This window comes from Cryptomeria japonica, chromosome 7 (assembly GCF_030272615.1).
Source record: "Cryptomeria japonica chromosome 7, Sugi_1.0, whole genome shotgun sequence".
Classification (NCBI taxonomy): Eukaryota; Viridiplantae; Streptophyta; class Pinopsida; order Cupressales; family Cupressaceae; genus Cryptomeria; species Cryptomeria japonica.
This window is the reverse complement of record NC_081411.1, coordinates 742,678,042-742,699,254: the sequence shown is the minus strand read 5'-3', so window position 1 is coordinate 742,699,254 and position 21,213 is coordinate 742,678,042. Positions and strand designations below refer to the sequence as shown.

General features: G+C 40.8%; 1 protein-coding gene across 2 annotated transcripts in view; it reads right to left on the bottom strand.

Annotated features, from left to right (window-relative positions):
- Positions 1-2,536: 2,536 nt before the first annotated feature.
- LOC131071924 (DNA ligase 4) overlaps positions 2,537-21,213 on the bottom strand; it is a 174,321-nt gene continuing 155,644 nt past the window's right edge. For both annotated transcript variants that reach the window (XM_059207764.1, XM_059207763.1), the window contains 2 exons: positions 4,005-4,124; positions 2,537-3,810 (listed from right to left, as the gene is read on the bottom strand). In XM_059207764.1, coding sequence (XP_059063747.1) covers positions 3,405-3,810; positions 4,005-4,124 — 526 coding nt within the window. In that variant the 3' untranslated portion in view covers positions 2,537-3,404. The remainder of the gene's footprint in view (positions 3,811-4,004; positions 4,125-21,213) is intronic.

Below are 21,213 nucleotides of genomic sequence, written 5' to 3'. Positions count from 1 at the left end.
CCATGTAGGTGTCTCCACCCAACCTAGGAGACAATTTGTAGAACATCCTCCACAACTAAGAGAGATTCAACACATGAGATTTTATTGAAATGAGGTGAATATGAATGTACAAGGAGCCTTGCTCAAATAGGCAAGAGCAATTGATAAGAGTACACAAGATTTGGACAAGTGTCTTCATCTGGAAGTGTCTACAATTATCCATCTACCTAATAAATGATGTTACCTAAGTTAAAACTTAAGTAAACGTAAATAGTCAAAACTATTTACCCCTACAAATCCATCATAACTCTTAAACCAAATTAAACCTTAACCCTAACACCTAAGAAAATTGAACCCTTATACTAAACCAAATTAAAGCCCAACTCTAAACCCAAACCTAAATTGCACACTTACACTTATAAAACCTTCACACGAAGTAAACACTAACCTTAAGCCTAATTGAACCATGAAATTGAACTATAATGTTAAATCTTAAAGCCATCGTCATCAAGTTTATCTATTCTAAGGTTTAGAGTATTTGACTTTTCAAAATCTATTGCCATGTTCGGTGAATTTTTAGAGTCATTGTTAGATTCAATTAAGTAATATTAAATAAAAAATACAACCATATTATAAATGAAACTGATAGAATATTTAGTTTTGTCTATGATATGATTGAATCGTGATTTAAGATTGATTGATTATTATAATCAAATATATAATACAATTAAAATAGTGATAAGGAAAGAGCATAGAGCATAGTGATAATAGATTTAGATTGATTGATTATTTATTTGAAAGCAATGTTTAATTAGATTCTATCGCTAAGTTGTAGGTTTTATTACATTCAATTTCTTGCATGTATATCTATCTTGTAAATAAGGTTGCAATGTCAATGTGATATGCGTTTTAGTTGGTTTAAATTGTGAATCTTGTCATTTGTTTATATTTATGAGTACAATTTTTTTATAAAAAATTTTGATATCTCTCAACGTCCTATACATGAATTTTATTTATAAAATATAGGTATGCTAGTAAATAATTTAGTTGGATATAAGAAATCTAGACAATTAAATTTGAATTCAAACTGGTTTTTTTGCTATTGGCAAAGATTCTTGATATAATAAATAATTTAATTGGATATAAAAAACCTAGACATTTAAATTTCAATTCAAACTGATTTTTTCTCAAAACTAAAACAACTTAACGGAAGAAACTACAACTCACTTAAAGATTGATGTTTTTGTAAAGATTAATCCAAACATCAAAATAAGATTAATTAAAAAGAAAAAAATAATAATAGATTCATTCTCAAAAAGGAATCCTAAAACAAAACAAGATAAAATTGGAAACCTTAAACAAGATTGGGTCTGAATGCTCGACCAAAAAACTGACGAGAAACTTTAGATATGATAAATAAATTTAATTGGATATAAGAAACATTAGCATTCAAATGCATTCACATTTGAATTCAAACTGATTTTGCCAACAACAAAACAACTACGACTACAACTCAAATAAAAATATTCCAAAAAAGTTATGATTGACTAAAACTTTTACCCACACAACAGAGAATTAACAAACTGTTGTTAACAAACCAAGATTATTAAACAAAATTGAACAATTCAGCAATCAGTCAGGGAAGATAATTCTAAAAAATTAAAGCACGAGAAAAATAAAATTCAAAGAAAATTATTAAGAGGATCTTTGGTCTCAATAATTCGAAATTAAGACCTGGTGGTCATAATACAACTTATTCAAAATAAAGCAGCATCACTTTTCCCGGGCACCCAACCATGTCAAAAAACTGTTTTTCACCTAAAAAAAGTTTAGCAATCCTTTATTATAGCATTTTTATTTATTTTTTATTTTTTCACATTCTAAGGAAAAACAACAGTAGCATAACCCACAGTTTTTTATTATTATTTAATTTAAAAATTATTTCTTACAATGACTTCGCACAAAAAAATCTCTTTTGAACATAATATTACCTAAAATTATAAAGTACATGAGACATTTGTTAATTTGAAATGGAAATACATGATTTTTTTCTTCCCATCTTCACTATATATAAAGTATGTTTTTAAGTAGCATTCTGTTATTTAAAAATAATTCATTTTTGACAAATTATACTTTATTAAAATAAGAAAAATATGTATGGACTCCATACACATACAAATCTTACTCTTATTTAAGAAAAAGCAATTTGTGTGCACAGCACTAATTTATAGATAATTTCCACACAATAAGAATAAGTAATTGATTCCTTGCAGGATTGTCTCTTTTATTTTTTTTTAAAAGGAACAACTTGTGTGCACACGTTTTTAAAGGTTATTGGGATATCTCATCATTCACTATTTTCAAGTCTAGAAAACATTCAATAATACTTTCATGGAACAGTTAGTTTTCTGAACATGTAAATTATCGGTTAGTTTGTAAGTCCTCAACCAAGTCTTAGTCTGAATGTTGTCGTCATCAAATTAACTGTCCAATCCTGGAAAGATTTGTCTGTAAATCCTTTCCAACTAGAACGGAGCAAAACAAAAAATACATCTAATGTTCATAATAGATAAATTATATATCAGCAAGTTATATACAAATTTTTAAGGTAACATCAAAATTTCCCACAATGAGCTAGTGTGTCCAAAAAGAAACTTTCTATTCAGATTAACATAAAACACAGCTTCAATGAATTTGTTGAATATGTAGATGGCTAGCTCTCCACAAATTCACACTTGCCATGAAATATGCTCTATACCGAGCAAGCTTAAAACTTGCCCTTGAGAGGGTACAATAAATTTAAAAATTGTAAGTGCTTTGCGTAGCCCCCGGGTTGTGTTTTGGTGTGAATTTAAACTCCAGCTGAATTGCTTGTGCAAGTTAAACTTATTTGTTCCTTGGAAGTTGGAACTATTAGTAGTAACTGGACAAGTTATGCTACTATATTCCAAATGGCAGCATACCGCATTTCAGCATCCTCCAGCACTTAGGGCTGAATGCCACATGGAAATTTGAGAGGCATTTTGAACATGATGTCATTTGACTGCGAGGCATTTCCAGTCTCTTCATTTCATTGCATGTTATATTGAAATTTCAGCTATCTAGAGAAAGTTGGTAACTGCAGTCAAAGAAATGGATGCATTCTCATTTCTTTACATGATTAGCTAAGTAGTTGAGAAAAGTCCTTTGACATAAATCCTCAATTTAGAACATACACGGGACCTTTTCCAATGGCCTCTTCCAGAGTTTGAATCGATCACACACAAATATCCTCAGTTTGCTGGCATCGGCAATGATTCTAGATTGGGATGAAAACCAACATATTGGAACTTGAATGTTTTGCATGAAGTGCAGAACCATATTCAGTTTCTTCCCAATTTGGTGGACTTAAACTAGTATTCGCAATACCTGAGACATGATGCAAATCAATAAAAGTTGGATGGAACCCCAAGTAAGATTTGACTCATGTTTTCTACAACGTCAGCAGAATCCTTATGTAGATCAAAACTATGGCCAACATTATCAATTCCTTTAAGCTCTGAAAGATCATAGTGGCGTCCAGGTGAATAATCTATCTGTTGTTCACTACGTGCTCCTGCTGTAAAATTTTCAGGGTTGATCTTGTCCTTACTGGAAGACCTTCGATAATGATTATCATCAAAGCCTAATCTGTTCTCTGTATCAGATTGTATGTTGGAAGAACTTTGATTTTCTGTGACTGAACTGTTCCCCATATTTGATTGTATTACTGTCTTATCAAAGATAGAATGTGGGCCAGATTTAACTTCAATACAATTTGAAGCAAGAACGTACTCAAGTTCTTTGTCACTCCTGTACAACAGCAAACTTCAGATCTCCTCATTCTATTCAAAAATACAGTCAAACACTACATCCAAAATTTAGGCATTCTTATCGCAAATAACAATGTTCTTGTCCACAAAGAAATTCAACTATCATACAGAAACGTTAAAATCCAATGCTTAACTTCATTAAAGTGGATTCCAATTAAATATGGAATACATTACCTGAGATTGTAAGGTTCTGACTCCAACCTTTTCCCAGATATGATGCATTCTTCAATCCAAGCATGACAAACTATATTGATGGTGTTGGTCCATATCACCTGTCGTTGTGGTTCACTTAAACTGTGACAAAGTAAGAAATCAATTACCTGAACAAATCTTGAAAAACAATGTTGAGAAAGCAATCCCTTTTGGTACAAATATTAAACCATCCATATTTAGCCATCTAAAGACGATTCTTCCAATTGTTTACATTTATCATCATTAGTGAGTAAGCCAGATATTTACATTGTGCAAACCAGTTTCCTGTCTTTTATTATGTTGTCTGTGAATGGGTGCAAATGTATCAAAATTGAAAATTCAAACATAATGTCCAGTGAAAGGGCAATCTTACATTTGGAAAGGAAGCCATCCTCGTGCAGGCACAGCAGAGTGGAGGATACAGAATCTATGCCACCCATTCTAGTGTAAATTCTTTATATTTTATCTTTGTTTATAAAAATAAGATGTTTTATCTTTGTTTATAAAAATAAGATAATTATAAACAATAAACGACACCACATCCCAGTCAATCCAGGTACAATTAATTACAATGAAAACAGCAACAATGACCTTAAGACCATCACATTGAATTCCACCAAGTTACAAATGGAAGCTGCCCTGAGATTTCACTTGAGGCACCATGAATGGTGTAGCATGGGTGCTGATGGGTGTTGTACCAATCCCATGCCAAGCCAACAACAAATGAGATTCAAACTGTTAATCTCTGGCTTCCACAAAACATAAACGTGGCATAAGACAAAAAAAACTGTGACCTCATCCAACTCCATGAATACACCAGCAAAGAAAAGACCTACATTTCATTGTCATTCCAAATTGGTTCTGAAATCATTGAATTGGTTTCATTAATACACATCATTTTATTACAATACAAATATTGTCATCCACCTAAAAAAAATGCATTCATGATACACATGGAGCTTCAAAATGCCACAAAACAAAATAAAAAATGTCATGCACACCAAGCTGTTAGCAATACCGAGCTGGCAGCAGTGTGGCACATGGCCATCTTAAAGCCCTTAAGATGGCCATGTGCCACAATGCTGCAGGCTGGCAGCTGAGTGTGGAACGGAAGGGGTGCCCAAGAATGGGGTATCCCTAGCAAACCGGTCACCAGGACGAACATGGGTCCAATAATGGTTTGTGATTGTTTTGCAATCTTGTTGCACTAGCTTTGGGAACCTCAATAGCATGGAAACCCATCACACCCAATTGTCTTTCCCAAAATGCAGTGAAAATCTGCCGAAAAGACTAGTTTCTTGCATCAAGGAATATGTTGGCTGTTTAAAATTACACGAGTCTAATCTACTAATGCAATGTTATCAACCTATTTTATCACTAATAATCTAGCTTACCAGGTTCACCCCTAGACACCCCTGGTTCGGGTCCGGTCCAGCCTTGGTTCGACCAAGGTTCAAATTTTTCAATGGGGGTTCGACCTAGCTCGAACCCGGGCGGACCAAGATCGAACCAGGTCAAACCCGGGCGGACCCAAGTCGAACCCAAGCGGCTAGGCAGCCCAAAAAGCCATATTTTATGTAAAATTTAAAGTTTTTTTGGAATCAGCCATGTAAAAAGTGAATTTTATACCCTAAAAGTGACTTCTAAAACATAATCTTGGCTCATTTCTCCTCATTTGTGTTGCAAACAAAAGTTTTTTGACAGTAGGGTGAAGAAAGGGTAAACAAAGTTCTGCTTCCAAGATCAAATAGGAGTTGAAGACTAATTTTTGAAGCTTCAACAAGTGTTACAGCATCATTTCCATACATTTGCAAGCTCCCACTGGCTACAAGATGTAGGTTTTTTAACATTTTTTTCCAACTATTTTTGTTTCACAAATTGTCGAACATGAAACATTAATTGTTTTTCATTATTTTGTTTTTGTTTTTTAATATGTTTATGTTATTTCTTGCCATAGGAACTAGAATGGCATCTACCTCTTCGTCCATTGGCAATGAACAAACAATTACAAAACAAAAAAATGATCCAAATTCTCCCTTATGGAAGTATGTTGACATTTTAAAACCACTTCCAGGAGGTGGCGGATTCAATTGGAGATGCCAAGAATGTGGTATTGAATGTAATAGTTCATATTAGCGGGTGGTAGGCCATTTGTGTGGAATAAAAGGAAGAGACATCAAAAAATGCCCTGGAAAAGATGGTAAACCTATTGTTGTGCCTTGCACACACTCCTTGTCGCCAACAGGGGCCCCCTTTTTAGTTTGTTGGTCGCGTCCTCGCTGAGGTCCCTAGTGGGACAATTTTGGTAGATTTGCAAAGAGGAGTCCAACATTGAAGAGGTTGGAGTGTTAAGGAGATGATCCTACCTGCGATTGTGCCAAGTCTGAGTCCTAAGTCCTGGAGATTCCATAACCTGAGAGTCAATCGCAATTCTATTCGCAAAGGGAAGATGAATAAGGAGCCTTAAGGTAAAATCGTGAATATTGGCAAGGCAACAGGACTTGTGAGCAAATTATTTAAAATTAAGTTTCAAAATTTGGCCTCAAAGGCCAAAGTGAGAGACAAAAGGGGAAAATTGTCCTTAAAAGGAAAAATTGCAAGTTGTAAATGCTTCTTAAGGCCGAAATCCAAGTCAGAATGCCATTTGAAGACTAAAATCGGCCTAAAGGGTCGAAATGATAGAAAGTTCACCAAAATCGGCCTTTAGACCCAAAATACGAGCTCAAATTGTCAAAATTGGCCTAAATGGCCAAAATGAGAGGCAATAAAGAAAACCGGCTTGAAAACATAAGTGTGAGTCGTGAAAATGTAAGTCGCAAAATACCTTAAAACGCTAAAGTGCACTTGAAGTTCACAAATCGGCCTCTAAGGCCAAAATGTGAGGAAAAAGCTCACAAATCCCCGTCTCCATTAAGCTGAAAATGAGAGTAAAGGCCAGAATCGCGCAAAGTAAGCTAGTGAGCCGAAAATGAGACTAAAGTCCAAATTCCCCAAAAAGGCCTCACCGGCAGAAAATAGAAAGAAACAAAATCGCGAAATTCAGTTAAGTAACCCGAAAAGACCAAAGTTCGCACAATAGGGCCGAAAGTTTAAAATAGGCTCCTTTTAATTTTAAAAACCCAACATGAGGAGAGAGGGTCAAAATTGTGAAAAGAGCATCATTTGGCCGAAAGGGGCGTTGAAAAAAAGTCTTAAAACCCCTAAATCGCACATTTCCTCAAAATGACTTGAAGTTTGGCAAAGTGCATTCATGCGAACCTCCATTTAGCCGAAAATGAGCAGAGAGATCGCATTATGAAACAGGGAGTCAAAATCACACAGTAGGGTTTTCTTTAGGAGCTGAAAAGGTAAAGGCGAAAATCTTTAGGGTTTAAAGTTGCATAAAATCCTTGATTTGCCCGAGTTCCAAATGAAAGGCGATATCACTTCTACACACATTCACATCCAGGGCTATATCATTTGAGATACAAATTCGCACAATTAGTTTCATTTAGCCGAAAATGAAGTAATATGTTTGAAACTCGTGGCCCGAAGTTTGGAGATAGATGGATAGCGGATTGCACAGTCACGTGGCGTTCATCAAAATTGTGCACAATGGCTTTGTAACCCGGATTTATATAGGGGTGTTTGGATGAAAAGGAAAAGAGACCCAAAGCTGCTTAGTCCAGTGGCCAGAATACCAAGATCGCGCAGGAGGAGTCTATTGGGCAAAGTTGTTTGAAACCAAAATCGCCAGGTGAGTTCGATTTTCCCCTCCAATTGGCTTAAGTTTGTGTAAATTATCATGTTGTTAACCTAGGGTTTAGTCTGCAAGATAAAATTTCAAATTGATTTTTGAAAATCAAATACCCAAGCAACAACATTCAACTATCGTAAACTGTCAAAATCGACCCTCTAGCCAAGAAATTCAGACTTAGGCAAATTTAGCAATTCTGGTCCAAAAAACTGCAAACATGCGATCATCTTTTCAAAGCGCACAGTCAACACAATCAACACAGTCATTGAAAATTTAAACGCTTATTCACAAGCCAATTGTATTGGCAACTTTCAATCGTCAACAGCGTAGGAGGCCGCATTTAGAAATTTGCTCAAACCAACTAGCCAAAGAACCGATTAATCTTTAGTATCCAGATTACATTTAATCCCCAGGGTAGAATTTAAATTGTTTAAGAGGCCTATTTAAAACGCTTTCAAATTTTAAAATTATCTGGTTGTTTAACAATTTTTATACTAACACCGTCTATGGGCACTACTAACCCATATTTTCGCATTAAGAATTGCCTCATAATTTGTGTCCAGGTGTGCAGGATAAATGCCTAAATTGGCGACAGAGTCTTCAAAGGCACCCGACGCGCTAGGAGCATCGCAGACCTCCAGAGTCGACATCCCCCGCAAGCTGATGTTAGGGGTCAATAACACATGTTAGTTTGAAGTCAAGATGGGTGTTTATGTTTGGTTATGTTGAGTCGCCGAGAGGTTCCTGTGGGGTAATTGGTAGTTAGTGACGGTTGGCAACTTGGCCAACCGTCGAGTCTATATATGATTCAGATGGAACCTTGGCAGGAATGGTATTTTACAGGCATATTCTGGAGAATTCAATAAAGATATCATTCTTCTGGTATGGTTGATTATTGTTGTTACTTGTGCTTTGGTATATGAATGTTTTGTTACATGAATAGTTGGTACATGTGGGAAATCCTTTTTTTATCCATGAGTTTACCAACCTATATTAAGGACTAAACATTTTGGCGTCGTTGCCTAAACGAACTTGGAGATAACTATGGCGGCAGGCGGAAGGAATTAATGGGTCGGCCATTCAACCAGCAATTAATTGTCATGGACAGTGACACACACGAAGAAAGTACTGCAGAAGAGGCACGAGAGGATCAGTTGACGGCAAACTTGGTAGAGTTGTGGGACGTGTCGGTCACACAATACGTGCAGAGGGAGGCTCAGGAGAGTCGTCTCTGAAGGCACGGTATGTGGTGAACTCACCGTTAGCACTCCCGTCTTTGACCTGCTCGAAAGTATTCAAGGTTACTCGCCAGAAATCTGATTGCACTTCAAGACCGAAGGGAGGAAACTGTAGGGGAACTCCATCGGCAACAAGTACTCCAAAGGTACGAAGAGCGCAACCGTAGGGAGGAAGAGGAGAGGGAGACAAGCCGACGCCATACCTCTGGCACTTAATGCCCCTACAGCCGAACAAAGAGAAACGTACCACTGCCACCGAAGGAGTAGACGAGGGAAGGGTACGAAGATCTCTCCGTATAAAGGAAAAGGCTGAGCGGAGACAACGGCTAAGGGAGGTTGCTGACTTGAAAAGCCCTGAGAAATGTAGCAGAAGTCGGAGTGTGAGTTGGAGTCGTAGTCAAGAGAGACAAAGGCCGTGTATGTGGAAGGAGTTGGCGGAGGTTGCGAGGAACCTGCCACTTCCAGACGTAGCAAAGGAAGATCTCGCCGACCAGGCTCCACACTCGAAATTGAGTGAAGAAGACTCAGGACCCAAGTCGCAAAGCAACCCGTTAGAGTATTCTAAACAAGGAGAGGAGGCGGTACGGGACCTACACGAAGAGGTCGCCAATATTTTTGAAGCAACATTATCTGGCATCAGGAATTTGTCCTTGTCAGAGGAGACCAAAATAGGAGGGTCAGATCCAGAAACCTCGGGAACGAGGGACTATAGGAGCAAGGGTGACCAAAGGACAGGAGTCCAACCAGGTCAAGAGCGTACGGTACCTTCCAGACACATAATACCTTCCGAGCATATAGTAGCTTCCAAGCGCTACATAAAACCCTCCAGACAAAAACAATGGCACACACCTCGGAGAAACAAAAGCTTCCAAAATTCATGGGCGACGGTTTGGAGGATCCCGTGCGACATTGTAAGACATGCACGACCATTTGGGAAGCAAATGGCCAGGATGACCGGGATTACTGGTTGAAGCCATTTCCAGCCACTCTGCAAGGAATAGCCATTGACTGGTATACGGACCTGGATGCCCAGTATAAAACATCCTAGAACAGTCTGAAGAAGGCTTTCCAAGAGGAGTTCAAACTCCTACGGGACGACAATGAAATTGTGGCGGAGATTTACAATACCAAGCAGGGAAAAAGCAAAAGCGTGCAGGCATATAATAGAAGGCTGAGGGAACTGCTCAACAAAATGGAGAACCAGCCGGCTGATGGCCTCAAGAAGAGATGGTTTGTTGGAGGATTGGTACCATCCCTTAGATGGAAGATGAAGGTGGTCCCCCCGCGTATGACGAAGCATACAACCGTGCGAAGGATATTGATAGTGAAAATCAAACATCTCGAGGGAAGCATCGGGTGAGCAATGGTGACAGTACAAATGAAGGCAATGATGGGGAGTCCAAAACGATGCAAGCACTCTGAAGGGATATGATGAGGATGATGAAAGAACTAAAAGCTGACAAAGAAGGTAGCAAAGAAGGAAAGGAACTATGGTGCACCGACCGCAAAACAGAAGGGCACACTAAGGGGAGTTGCCCTCGTAAAGCTTTCTATGACATCTGCCAAGTAATGGGACATTCCATTAAGGAATGCCCGTACAACTTAAAAGAATGGAGCACACAAGTGCTCTATGCCCAACCCGACCAAGTCACACCGCCAGCGACACCTCCGAAGCCGGTAGCAAACTCTAACGCCTCTCCTAGAGGCTACCGAAACAACCGGCGGGGTAACAACAAATCCAATACCAACACTCCGAGGAGTAGAATTCAATACGACGCAAAGAGACGACCCATATGATCCAATGCCGAAAATGCAACGAATGGGGTCACTTTGCGCGAGAATGCCAAAATGGAGATGACGCAGGAAGTTTGTTGTGCAAATGATGTGGTCCAGGGAATCACGAGGACACAGCGTGTCCAAAGCAAAAAGGGGTGAATATGTTGGAGGTAGAAGAACCAGAGGAAGGCGTACTAGAAATCACAAGATTGCAAACAAGAAAGCAATGTATCCTGACCCTCGCACGGAGAAAGAAAGACTTCAGGAAGCCAGGGCAGATATTGAGCGGGCGATGGCAAAATAACAGAGGGCCTCGCACCCGGCTGCCAATAGCCCAGTCCGGTCAGGACCGGAGAAAACAATCATTAAGCAGATGCTACAGACCACTATACCCATGCGGGTATCCGACTTTTTACAGACCATGCCACAATTGAGGATGGCCCTGACAAATGCTGCCGACAACACTGCCATCAGCCATGAACACAAGACGATGACATGAACCACATAGTACAGCACTGGCGAAGGAACCTGGTACGGAGGCCGTGGACCCTATGCTGCTCATTGTAAGCATTGGACGGAAACCTGCCGTGGTGGACGTAATGGGACAAAAGCTCACAAAACACCATTGTGGATGGCGGGTCTAGAGTCTACGTGCTACCGGAAGAAACTTGGAGAGGTCTAGGCAAGCCTATCCTCTGGCCACCAACATTTCATCTCGTTGGTGCGAATCAACACGGCATCAAACCCCTCGAAACTCTCATGGCACAAAAGGTGGTGATCAGGACACAACAATTCATTCTAGACTTCGTAGTCATCCCACTGGAGAGAAAAGTGTACAACACCCTCCTGGGAAGGGGATGGCTGATCATGGCTAGAACTAATCATAACTGGAAGAAGAATACACTCTCAATCGAGAGTGAAGGCCATAAGTATGCGATTGACCCGAGGAAACAGTCCGTCAGTGAAGAACTTGCGTCGTCTGACTCCGACTCGAAAGACTCAAATAGATGGGAGTGGGGTTCCGAAGGAGACAGAGGAGGAAGGGAACCCGAGGAGGGAGTATTGGAACTGGACGGATGCTCTAAGGATGGAACTAGTTCGCTGGCCGGACTCTTCCATTGGCAGATGGAGGACTACGAGGTCTTCCACCCGAAGTGCCACATGCTGCAAATATGCAAGATTGGAGAATCAAGTGGCAGTATGGAAGAACAGTCATTTCCACCGGAGTACGACAGGTACCAGGAGGGAATGGCACGAGTGGATGACACACCAGCCCACCAATTTGAACGAGACAAACCCATCAAGTACGAGGAAAGGGGTGTGGAAAAAGTTAATCTAGGCAAGGACGAGGACCCACAGGTAATACTCGTAGGGGATGACTGGAACCCTGTACTGAAGGCAGCGACTTTCAAGATATTTCTGGAATACGAGGACGTCTTTGCCTGGACCTACAAGGACTTGAAGGGGATACCACTGGAATTGTGCATACCAGGAGCCCAACCCATATGGAGGAGACCGTACAGGATGAACAATAACTACGCGGCCAAGGTGAATGAGGAAATCAACAAAATGTTGGAGGCTGGGATCATATTCGAAGTGGAAACCAGTGATTGGGTTTCCCCAATAGTCAATTCTCTCAAGAAGGAAGCTAATCAAATAAGGATATGCGTGGACTTCAGGTACCTAAACGTAGTAACAATCAAAGATCCATTCCCAATCCCATTCACTGACAGCATTCTAGAAGAAGTAGCTGGGCATAAGATATACACGTTTTTGGATGGGTTTTCGGGATACAATCAGATAAGTATTGCAGAAGAATATAAGCTAAAGACTACATTCGTGGTAGAAGAGGGGGTGTACGCCTACAATCGCATGCCCTTCGGGCTATGTAATGCACCGGCAACCTTCTAGAGAATAATTTTACACATTTTTGACAAAATGTCTGTAGGAAATTTCGGGGCATTCTTAGATGATTGGTCGATTTTCAATGATCAGGACACCCATCTAAAGGTACTGGGGAAATGTATGGAGAGGTGCCAGAAAGCTAGGTTGGCTCTTAACCCAAGGAAGTGCAAGTTTATGGTACCGCAAGGGAAGCTTCTCGGCCACATTGTCTGTAAAGAAGGTCTGAAGACCGACCTGGACAAGATAGGAGTGATTGTCAACATGGAGAACCCAAGGAATGTGACAGGGGTGAAGTCATTTTTGGGACATGTTGGCTACTACCGGAGATTTATCAAAGGCCTTGCACAAGTCTCCTGGCCCCTAGATAAGCTAACAAGGAAGGGGGAGCCGTTCATATGGGGTACAGAGCAGGAAGAAGCCTTCAAGGAATTAAAAGATCAGCTGGTAAGTGCACTAATACTGGTGTATCCAGACTGGAATAAGGAGTTTCACGTCCACGTCGATGCCTCCAACTTTGCGATTGGTGCTACCCTCGCACAAGTAGGGACGCAAGGACTAGACCATTCTGTTTTCTTCACCACCCGACTATTGTCAAGGGCTGAACGAAACTACAACACAACAGAGAGGGAGGCACTCGGGATGGTGTACGCAATACAAAAGTTCCGCCACTACTTGTTGGCTATGCCGTTCACATTTTACGTGGACCATAAGGCACTAATGTATCTAGTAAATAAACCAATTATCCAGGGTTCGGTTAGTAGATGGCTACTACTCCTGCAAGAGTTTACCTTCACCATTATTGTGCGGCCAGGCAAGTCCCATGTGATAGCCGACCAACTATCAAGGATCAGATCGAGGGAACCGGACGAAGGGGTGAACGAGGACTTCCTAGATGCACACTTGTTCCAGATTGCAGTACTACCATCGTGGTACGAGAAGATCGGCCAGTACCTCTCCACTGCCACATTTCCAAGGAAGATGCCCCCGGGGGAACGGCGGAAGCTGGCACTGAAGAGTAAGACTTTCTAGCTAATCAATGGCCTGTTATATAAGATGGGCCCCGACCAGATCATAAGGTGTGTTATGGAGGAGGAAATTCCCAGCGTGTTGAAGGAAGCACATGACGGGTTGGCAGGCGGACACATGGGACCAAATGCAACTGCTAGGAAAGTACTTCTGACCGGCCTGTGGTGGCCAACTCTACACACTAATGCCCGGGAGTGCGTGGTCAGGTGTGACACTTGCCAACGTGCAGGAAAACCACTCAAGCGGGACTTCATGCCCCTCTTTCCCTCCCAGCCACAGGAGCTATTCGAACGGTGGGGTCTGGACTTTGTAGGACCCTTGAAACCGAGTAGCATGCACAGGTGCAAATATATTGTAGTTGCTATGGAATACCTCACCAAGTGGGTAGAAGTGAGGGCCCTTCCAGATAACACGGCTCTGAGTACGGCATGGTTCTTGTATGAACAGATCATCACGAGGTATGGGATACCCCTTCAAATCACCAGTGACAAGGGAGTGCACTTTGTCAACCAAGTAATCCATACCATGACCGTAGAGTTCAAAATACTTCACAATCTCTCTAGTCTGTATTACCCCTAAGCTAATGGACGGGCAGAAGCAACCAACAAGGTGTTGGTGTCAATAATTTACAAATCATGTGGGGTGGAGCAAGAAGACTGGGAGGAAAGGCTACCAGTCGTACTGTGGGCTTACTGCACAACCTACAAGGTCACCACAGGGCATACCCAATTCCAACTCATGTATGGGCAAGAGGCAGTGGTACCGGCAGAGTACATCGTACCTAGCCTCCGGGTGGCGGTGGATAATAGACTCGGTAATGAAGAAAGCTTGAGTGCAAGGCTGGACAGCCTGATGAAACTGGACGAACGAAGAATAATGGCACAATGGACAACGGAGGTAGCACAACGATGGTGGAAGTACTGGCATGACCAACACCTACAGCGAGTCAACTTCCGGCCGGGGCAGTTGGTTTTGAAGTATAACGGCCGAAACGAACTCAGACCGGGGAAGTTTAAAGTTCGTTGGCTCGGACCCTATAAGATCAGAGAGGTCAACCAAAACGGGGCGGTGAAGCTATCTACTTTGGATAACAATCCAATTAGGAACCCAATGAATGGTTCAAAGCTGAAAATCTACAAAGAACTAAACAAATCTGTGATCGGGATTAACATGCTGGGATACGCTACCAAAGGGCCAGAGCAAGGAAGTTGGCGAAGACCCGGTGGTAAAAGATGAACCCTACCGGAGAGATGAAGAGTGGGCAAAGCCTTTTGCAGCCATGGAAGAGCGGCTTGTGCTGAAGCAGGTGGAAGGTCTTGCGGTTCCCAGGAACCACAAGCACCTCACAAACGCGCATTTTGGAGAGCCAGCTGTATGGGTACGGGTCTCAGGACATTGGAAGAAGCGGGCCTCATATGAAGGCCTTCGAAAAGGGTACGTAGCATACGATATCGATGAAGAGGCTGAAGCCCAAAGGAAGGACAAGAGTGCAAATAAAGAGAAGGAACCTATAGACCTGGAGGTGGAGCTTGACTTAGAGGAATACGGGGCAACTCTAGGTCCCTGTTTAAAAAATGGTGCTGAAAACAAAAGATTTATTCATCATCGCCTCCCAGCGAGGTGAAGCGGAAGCCAGACCCCATTCATTATACCGGGTGACCCCTAACCCCGCGGGACCACCGAAAGTTGACGGAGAGAAAGTAAAATGGTACCAACAGTACGGAGGTCACTACATTGACGGCCGATATAAGGGGGTGGTGTTAATGCATAATAGCTTCGGTAAGATATATGATTGAATGAGAGATAAATGAAGTCTCTCATTCAATCATTTATCATCTCGATAACTATGATAAAACCATCAAGCAATTAATTTATCCTTGATAGCCATTCTATATTTGCATATGGGCAATCTATTGATAATCACACTATGTATCTTCCTCATGTTCATCTATCTAATGAATATTGTATTTAGATGAATATCAGTTAAACATAAATAATGATGACACCGATTAATATATACCGAATTGAATATATATTATATTGGGTTACTGTTGACGTGTATTTTGTACACAATCATACACAGAATAAAATACCGACAGGCATCTTATCCTCTCTTGAGAAAATAGTCTCTAACTGCTGAAGATCTGCAAAAAGGATCAGTTAGATGGACTCCAAGGTTCTTTTAGTGGGGTCTCCACGTGTGGACAAGCTTTTAGTGGTATGATGTGATTTGCTGTTTCCTTCAAGGCTTCTTACGGATTCAATGGTTCGAAGATTTCACTAATCTAAAAAGAACTTTCAAAAAATGGAAAAGGATAGGGTTTAAGTAAATCTAATCTAGCCTAACCCTAGCAACGACTTAGCATGAATGAGATTTGGCAAGACTCAACCAATTTCAATTTTGCCATAAGATAACAACTCAACTGAAATTAGTGCGATCTTCTAAGGTAATAATGGTGTTCAATGCATCAAAGACCAAGGACACTACTACGAAGGTACATATCCTAGATGCGAAAATGCTCGAAGGTTAAGGACTCAAAGTGTTTTCCAGTCGACCACGCAAGGCGTTCCTACAATCAGCAAGAAGCTAGTGGTTTGGATTGCGAATCCTACCAAATATCAAATCTCACACTTAGTCTTTCTAATTAACAAACTACTTTGATTGAGCGTGATTCAAGTACATCCAACAACCATGAAGATAACTCAAGAAACTTGCAACAAAACACCATAACTTCAATATTTTATTGATTTCCAAGTCATCATATACAACAATTGCTTGAACTTCTCTCTTCAAGACTCAATCTTGCTACAAAATAAAAATTGCTTACAATTCTAATCTCTCTATTTCACTCTTAACTCTATTCTCTATTAACTGACTATTACATCTATTATAAATGAAATGGAAAATGGGGGTATAAATAGCATCCCCAATTACAATGAAAGGTCCAGATCGAAAGCAAATCAACGGACAAGATCATGACACCTAAACCCTAATTAGGGTTTGTTACAAATGACCTCCTTTTTACTGAACAATATTAAATACATAGCCAAATATTAAATTTGGCACAAAAATCTAGGAGGTATCAACCAATGAGAAATAAGATGTCATGTCATCTGTAACAACCTTTCATCTAGAATCTTATTCCCTTTCCAATTTTCCTTCTTAGCATATGCAATGAACTTTGTCACGATTCCTTCGATTTCTGTGATTGGAATCTCGGGAAGATTCTTGATACTCTCTTCTAAGTGGATAACCTGATCAAATGCATCTAGAAGAGCTGTGTCCCAAGTAGGTTCAAGTTCCTTTGTTCTATCAATCAGGAGCATGGTGGCATACATTTGATCATACTGCTCATCTGTAACATCTGCGTCCTTGCGAAAGATGATAGTGATTCTATCCTCAAACTCTTGTAAATCCACATCTGTCTCGACCTCGATCCTTCTGCCAAGAATGGTACGAAGTACCTCAAATACTCTGTCCTGGATCGGATTGATCACCTCCTCAACTTGACCACATCTAACACTGATGTCCTCAAAGAGAACACTCTTTATATGGAGTAAGGTTGACCACTGAAACAAACTGTGAGAATCACCTTCTAAGATCCTCTCTTGTGCTAAAATTCTTCTAGATGTATGTCTTATAACTTTCAAGACAGGGATGACAACGTCCTTGGTATGGGCAAATGCAGCTACTGTTGCCATCAATCTGTGGATTATCTCAAGAACTTGGATAGCCTGATGGGTGATCTTCGACATCCTTGTAATAAACTCAATGGCCACCGTGTGAGATCTATCCATCCAATTACATGTACACTGGACCATATTCCTGAATCTTTCTGCTTCATTAATTGATTGAAGGGGCAATGCCTGCAATGGTGATCTAACTGGATCCTGACGTCCCAAAGGTTCATTGATGTGACTGAAATATGTCCTCCATGCACCGACCTCTCTCTCAAGCTTTCTATTCTTTTCTACTTCTTCTCTAAACTTATCCTTCAATGCCTCAAATGTGTCGGTGGCATCATCTAAAGTCTGCTCTGCTGTGGATGGTCCTAACTCAATAGTCTGTATATGATAGTCTGCTGCTAGGATCTCACCCTCATATTTGTCTGCTGCCGGTGTAGCTATCTGCAGTTTTCTAGATCCAGTCTCATCTCGAATCATCTTGGACATCTTTGTAGCCTTCTTCTTCTCTGTTGTCATATGTGAGCGTCCAACAAGGCTCTCTAAATCGATTGCACTGTCCTCGTCCTCAATTACGATCACCCTAGTCAATCTCTCCTTCAACCAATCTGGGATATTTGATCTTGTCTCTTGAACTTGAATTTCTTTGTGTACTACTTCTTCCTGTCTGGGAGGAGATGTTACTTCATTATCGTTATCTAAATCATAGTCTTGGAGAGATCCATCGGATGAAACATGCTGTGCCTGTTCTTCCTCCTGTCTGTCATTCTGTACCATCGATTCCATGGATTCTTCCACTCGAACTGTTCTATCTTCTGGCCTGGAAGAAGTACCTGGTGTTTGATCTTTGTTAGCACCTTGCTTTTTCTTGGAAGGCTCTTTCTTTTCTGATCTCTCTTTTCTCTTTGATCCTCTCGGATGGAGATTGCCCTCACTGGCACATCGAAGGTTACCTTCACCTGAATTCCTAGGATTAGGATTGCCTTCACTAACACTGGCTCCACCTTCGGCTGGCTTTTCTTCCAAAGTAAAAGACATGGCTATGCCTTGTTCTCTCAACTTCTGATGTTGAACGTCTACCCATCTGCGAGTACAAGACAAGACTGGTGCCATCAAATCATCTAAATCCACGGCTTCGGGCTCATTCCAATTCAAACTTATTGTTTTGCTCTCCCTATCATATGAAGATTGGATGTGCCTGCCGTTGTCCTGAGCTTGGTCGGCTACTCTGTAAATCTTACATTTCCTGATGAAATCCAAAGGCAATCTAGAATGTATCTTGCGTTTTACTTCAAGATCATCTAGGAGATTCATCATAAAATCTTCAATCTGGTACTCATGTCTAAATCTCCTACCGACTGTCTCCTCTAAATGTCCATGAGGATCAAAACTATTCCTCCAAGCAAAAGATGAAAAAGGATACAAGGCTAACTCCCTCTCTGCGTCACCCATGGCTGAGACATTGGGACATACCTCAACTGAATTACCCAAAATAATAGGTACCTGAACTCCATTCTGATGTCTGTGTCTGAATGCCTTCACATATGCTGCCAACTGCCTTGTTACTTCAAGTAACACAATTCTATCTGTAGGGTACCTCGGCAACATGTATGGAGGTAAAGGACATCCATACACTCTAATGTAAGTGAACTTGGGAAACTGAATGAACCAAGCACCGTACCTCTTGATTAACTCCTGGGCATCCTGAGATAATCTGTTGTGAATCCCTCCTTGCAACGTCCTGGTGATGTTCATCGTGAAAGTATCATTGATTAACTTGTAGTTCTTCCCTGGTGGATGATGCAAGTAGGTATAGGATTCACAAACTCTGACCTCGCCGGGTCCTCTTCCAATCACTCCTCTGTGAGGTAGTCCTGCGTACTCAACGCTCCTGATTAAGGCATAGATGACGTATGAACTCATGTGGAAGGACTTAGTAGCCCTGAGTCTTCTCAACTGTACGTCTAAGCAATGGCTAATTATCCTAGCCCAATGTATTGTACCCTTTCCTTGAACAATCACCTGGATGAAATAAAACATCCATTTCTCAAAATAGAAGGCATGAGGTGCTCCTGTAACTCTGTTGAGCATGGTAATCAAATCTCTGTACTCCTCTTGGAAATCAATCCGGTGTGGTGTGTTCGGTACTTTGCTCAGACGGGGACGACTCTTAAGTAGCCAGCTCTTGTTGATTATGCTTAGGCAAGCATCTGGACCATCATCGTACACTGATCTGGCTCCTTCAATGCTCTTGTATATCATGTCCCTGTGCTCTGGAAGATGGAAGGCTTCACTTATGGCCTCCTCTGAAAGGTACGCCAAAGTGTTTCCCTCATTGGACACAATTGTCCTGGACTGTGGATTGTAATGACGGGCACACTCGATCATCAACTCGTGGCACTGAATAGCTGGAGGAAAACCGGCCGCCTTGATAATGCCACTCTCTATTATTCTCCGGGCGACAGGTGATGGCTTGCCGATGTAAGGGACCTCTCGGAACTTCTTCGTGCTAAAGTTTCCCAAGTTTGTATCTCCAATGTTGCTCCACTTGGACACGATCTTGGTCTCCACCTCTTCAGTCTTCTGATCTTCTTTCATGAGAGCCGAGCGACTGGTGGATGCTCCCGCCTTTGGGGTCGCCATACCTACACAACATTTCATTATAAGAAATAGATTTTTGCAATAAATAACGTAGATAAGAGAGATAGATTTTAGGAAACCTCATGATAAGTCCCTAGAGTTATCATTTCCTAAAATACAACGATTGAGCTAAGAGATTTAAAATTCAAAATTTGAAATATGACGATGAATGAATAAAACAATAATAACTAAATCGCCATACCTCGACAGAGAGCTAACTCTAGAATGCAAAAACAAAATTTGTCTAGGCAAAATTGAGGTATAAAGATAATCTTCAATATGATCTCCTCAAATTTGACTTCGCCACCTCTGGAGAGAATGTAATCTTCAATTATCACCTTGGACTTGGTCTCAAATGGATCTTCAAGTTCGCACTAACAAATCTCCAAGTCCTTAGCAAATTCGCCTTAGGCGTGGTCTTGGATGGATCTTCAAATTCGCTCTTGGTGTATCCTCAAGCTCGCACCACCTTTGGTTTGGATAAAGCGCCACCCTTTGGATTGAATTCGCACCCTTTCAAACACACTTCGCACTCCTCACAAGATGATGTTGGGAATGTCTACGCCACCATGGTTTGAAGTCGCACCACCTTTGGAGTGTCTTCGCCACCTTTGGTTTGAGATCGCACCACCTTTGGAATGTCTAAGCGCGCCACCCTTGGATGAATGAAACTCGCACTATATTCGCCTCTTCTCAATTCGCATGAAGGAAGGTAAAATAATGATGTAGAAAATGATAATTCTACCCCCCTTATATAGCGCTTGCATCCTTTGCCCCTTAGGCCGACTTAATAAAAACAAAACCATTTTTTAAATGATTTGCAATGACATAACAAGGCCGACCTCCATATATGAGCGCTCAAATCGATTTTTTATTAATTAAATAATTAACTATTAATGCCTTGCGTTTTTTAATTGCAAATTTCGATTTTTAAATAAGGCAAAAATAATTAATAAAAGATCAATGCCATATTAAATGCTAATTAAATTAGATTTTCAATTTTTTAAATTGATTTAGCATTTAAAGAAAATTTGAATTGTTTAATTTGGCGCCAAAAATATGAAAATAAAGGGACGTACCTCATCGCTCTGGTCCCTGGAAGAGGGACAGGAGCGATCGATGATTTTGGTCTAAATTCTTGCATTTTCAACTTTTAACTCCTTCATTTCCACGTCCCAAATCGATC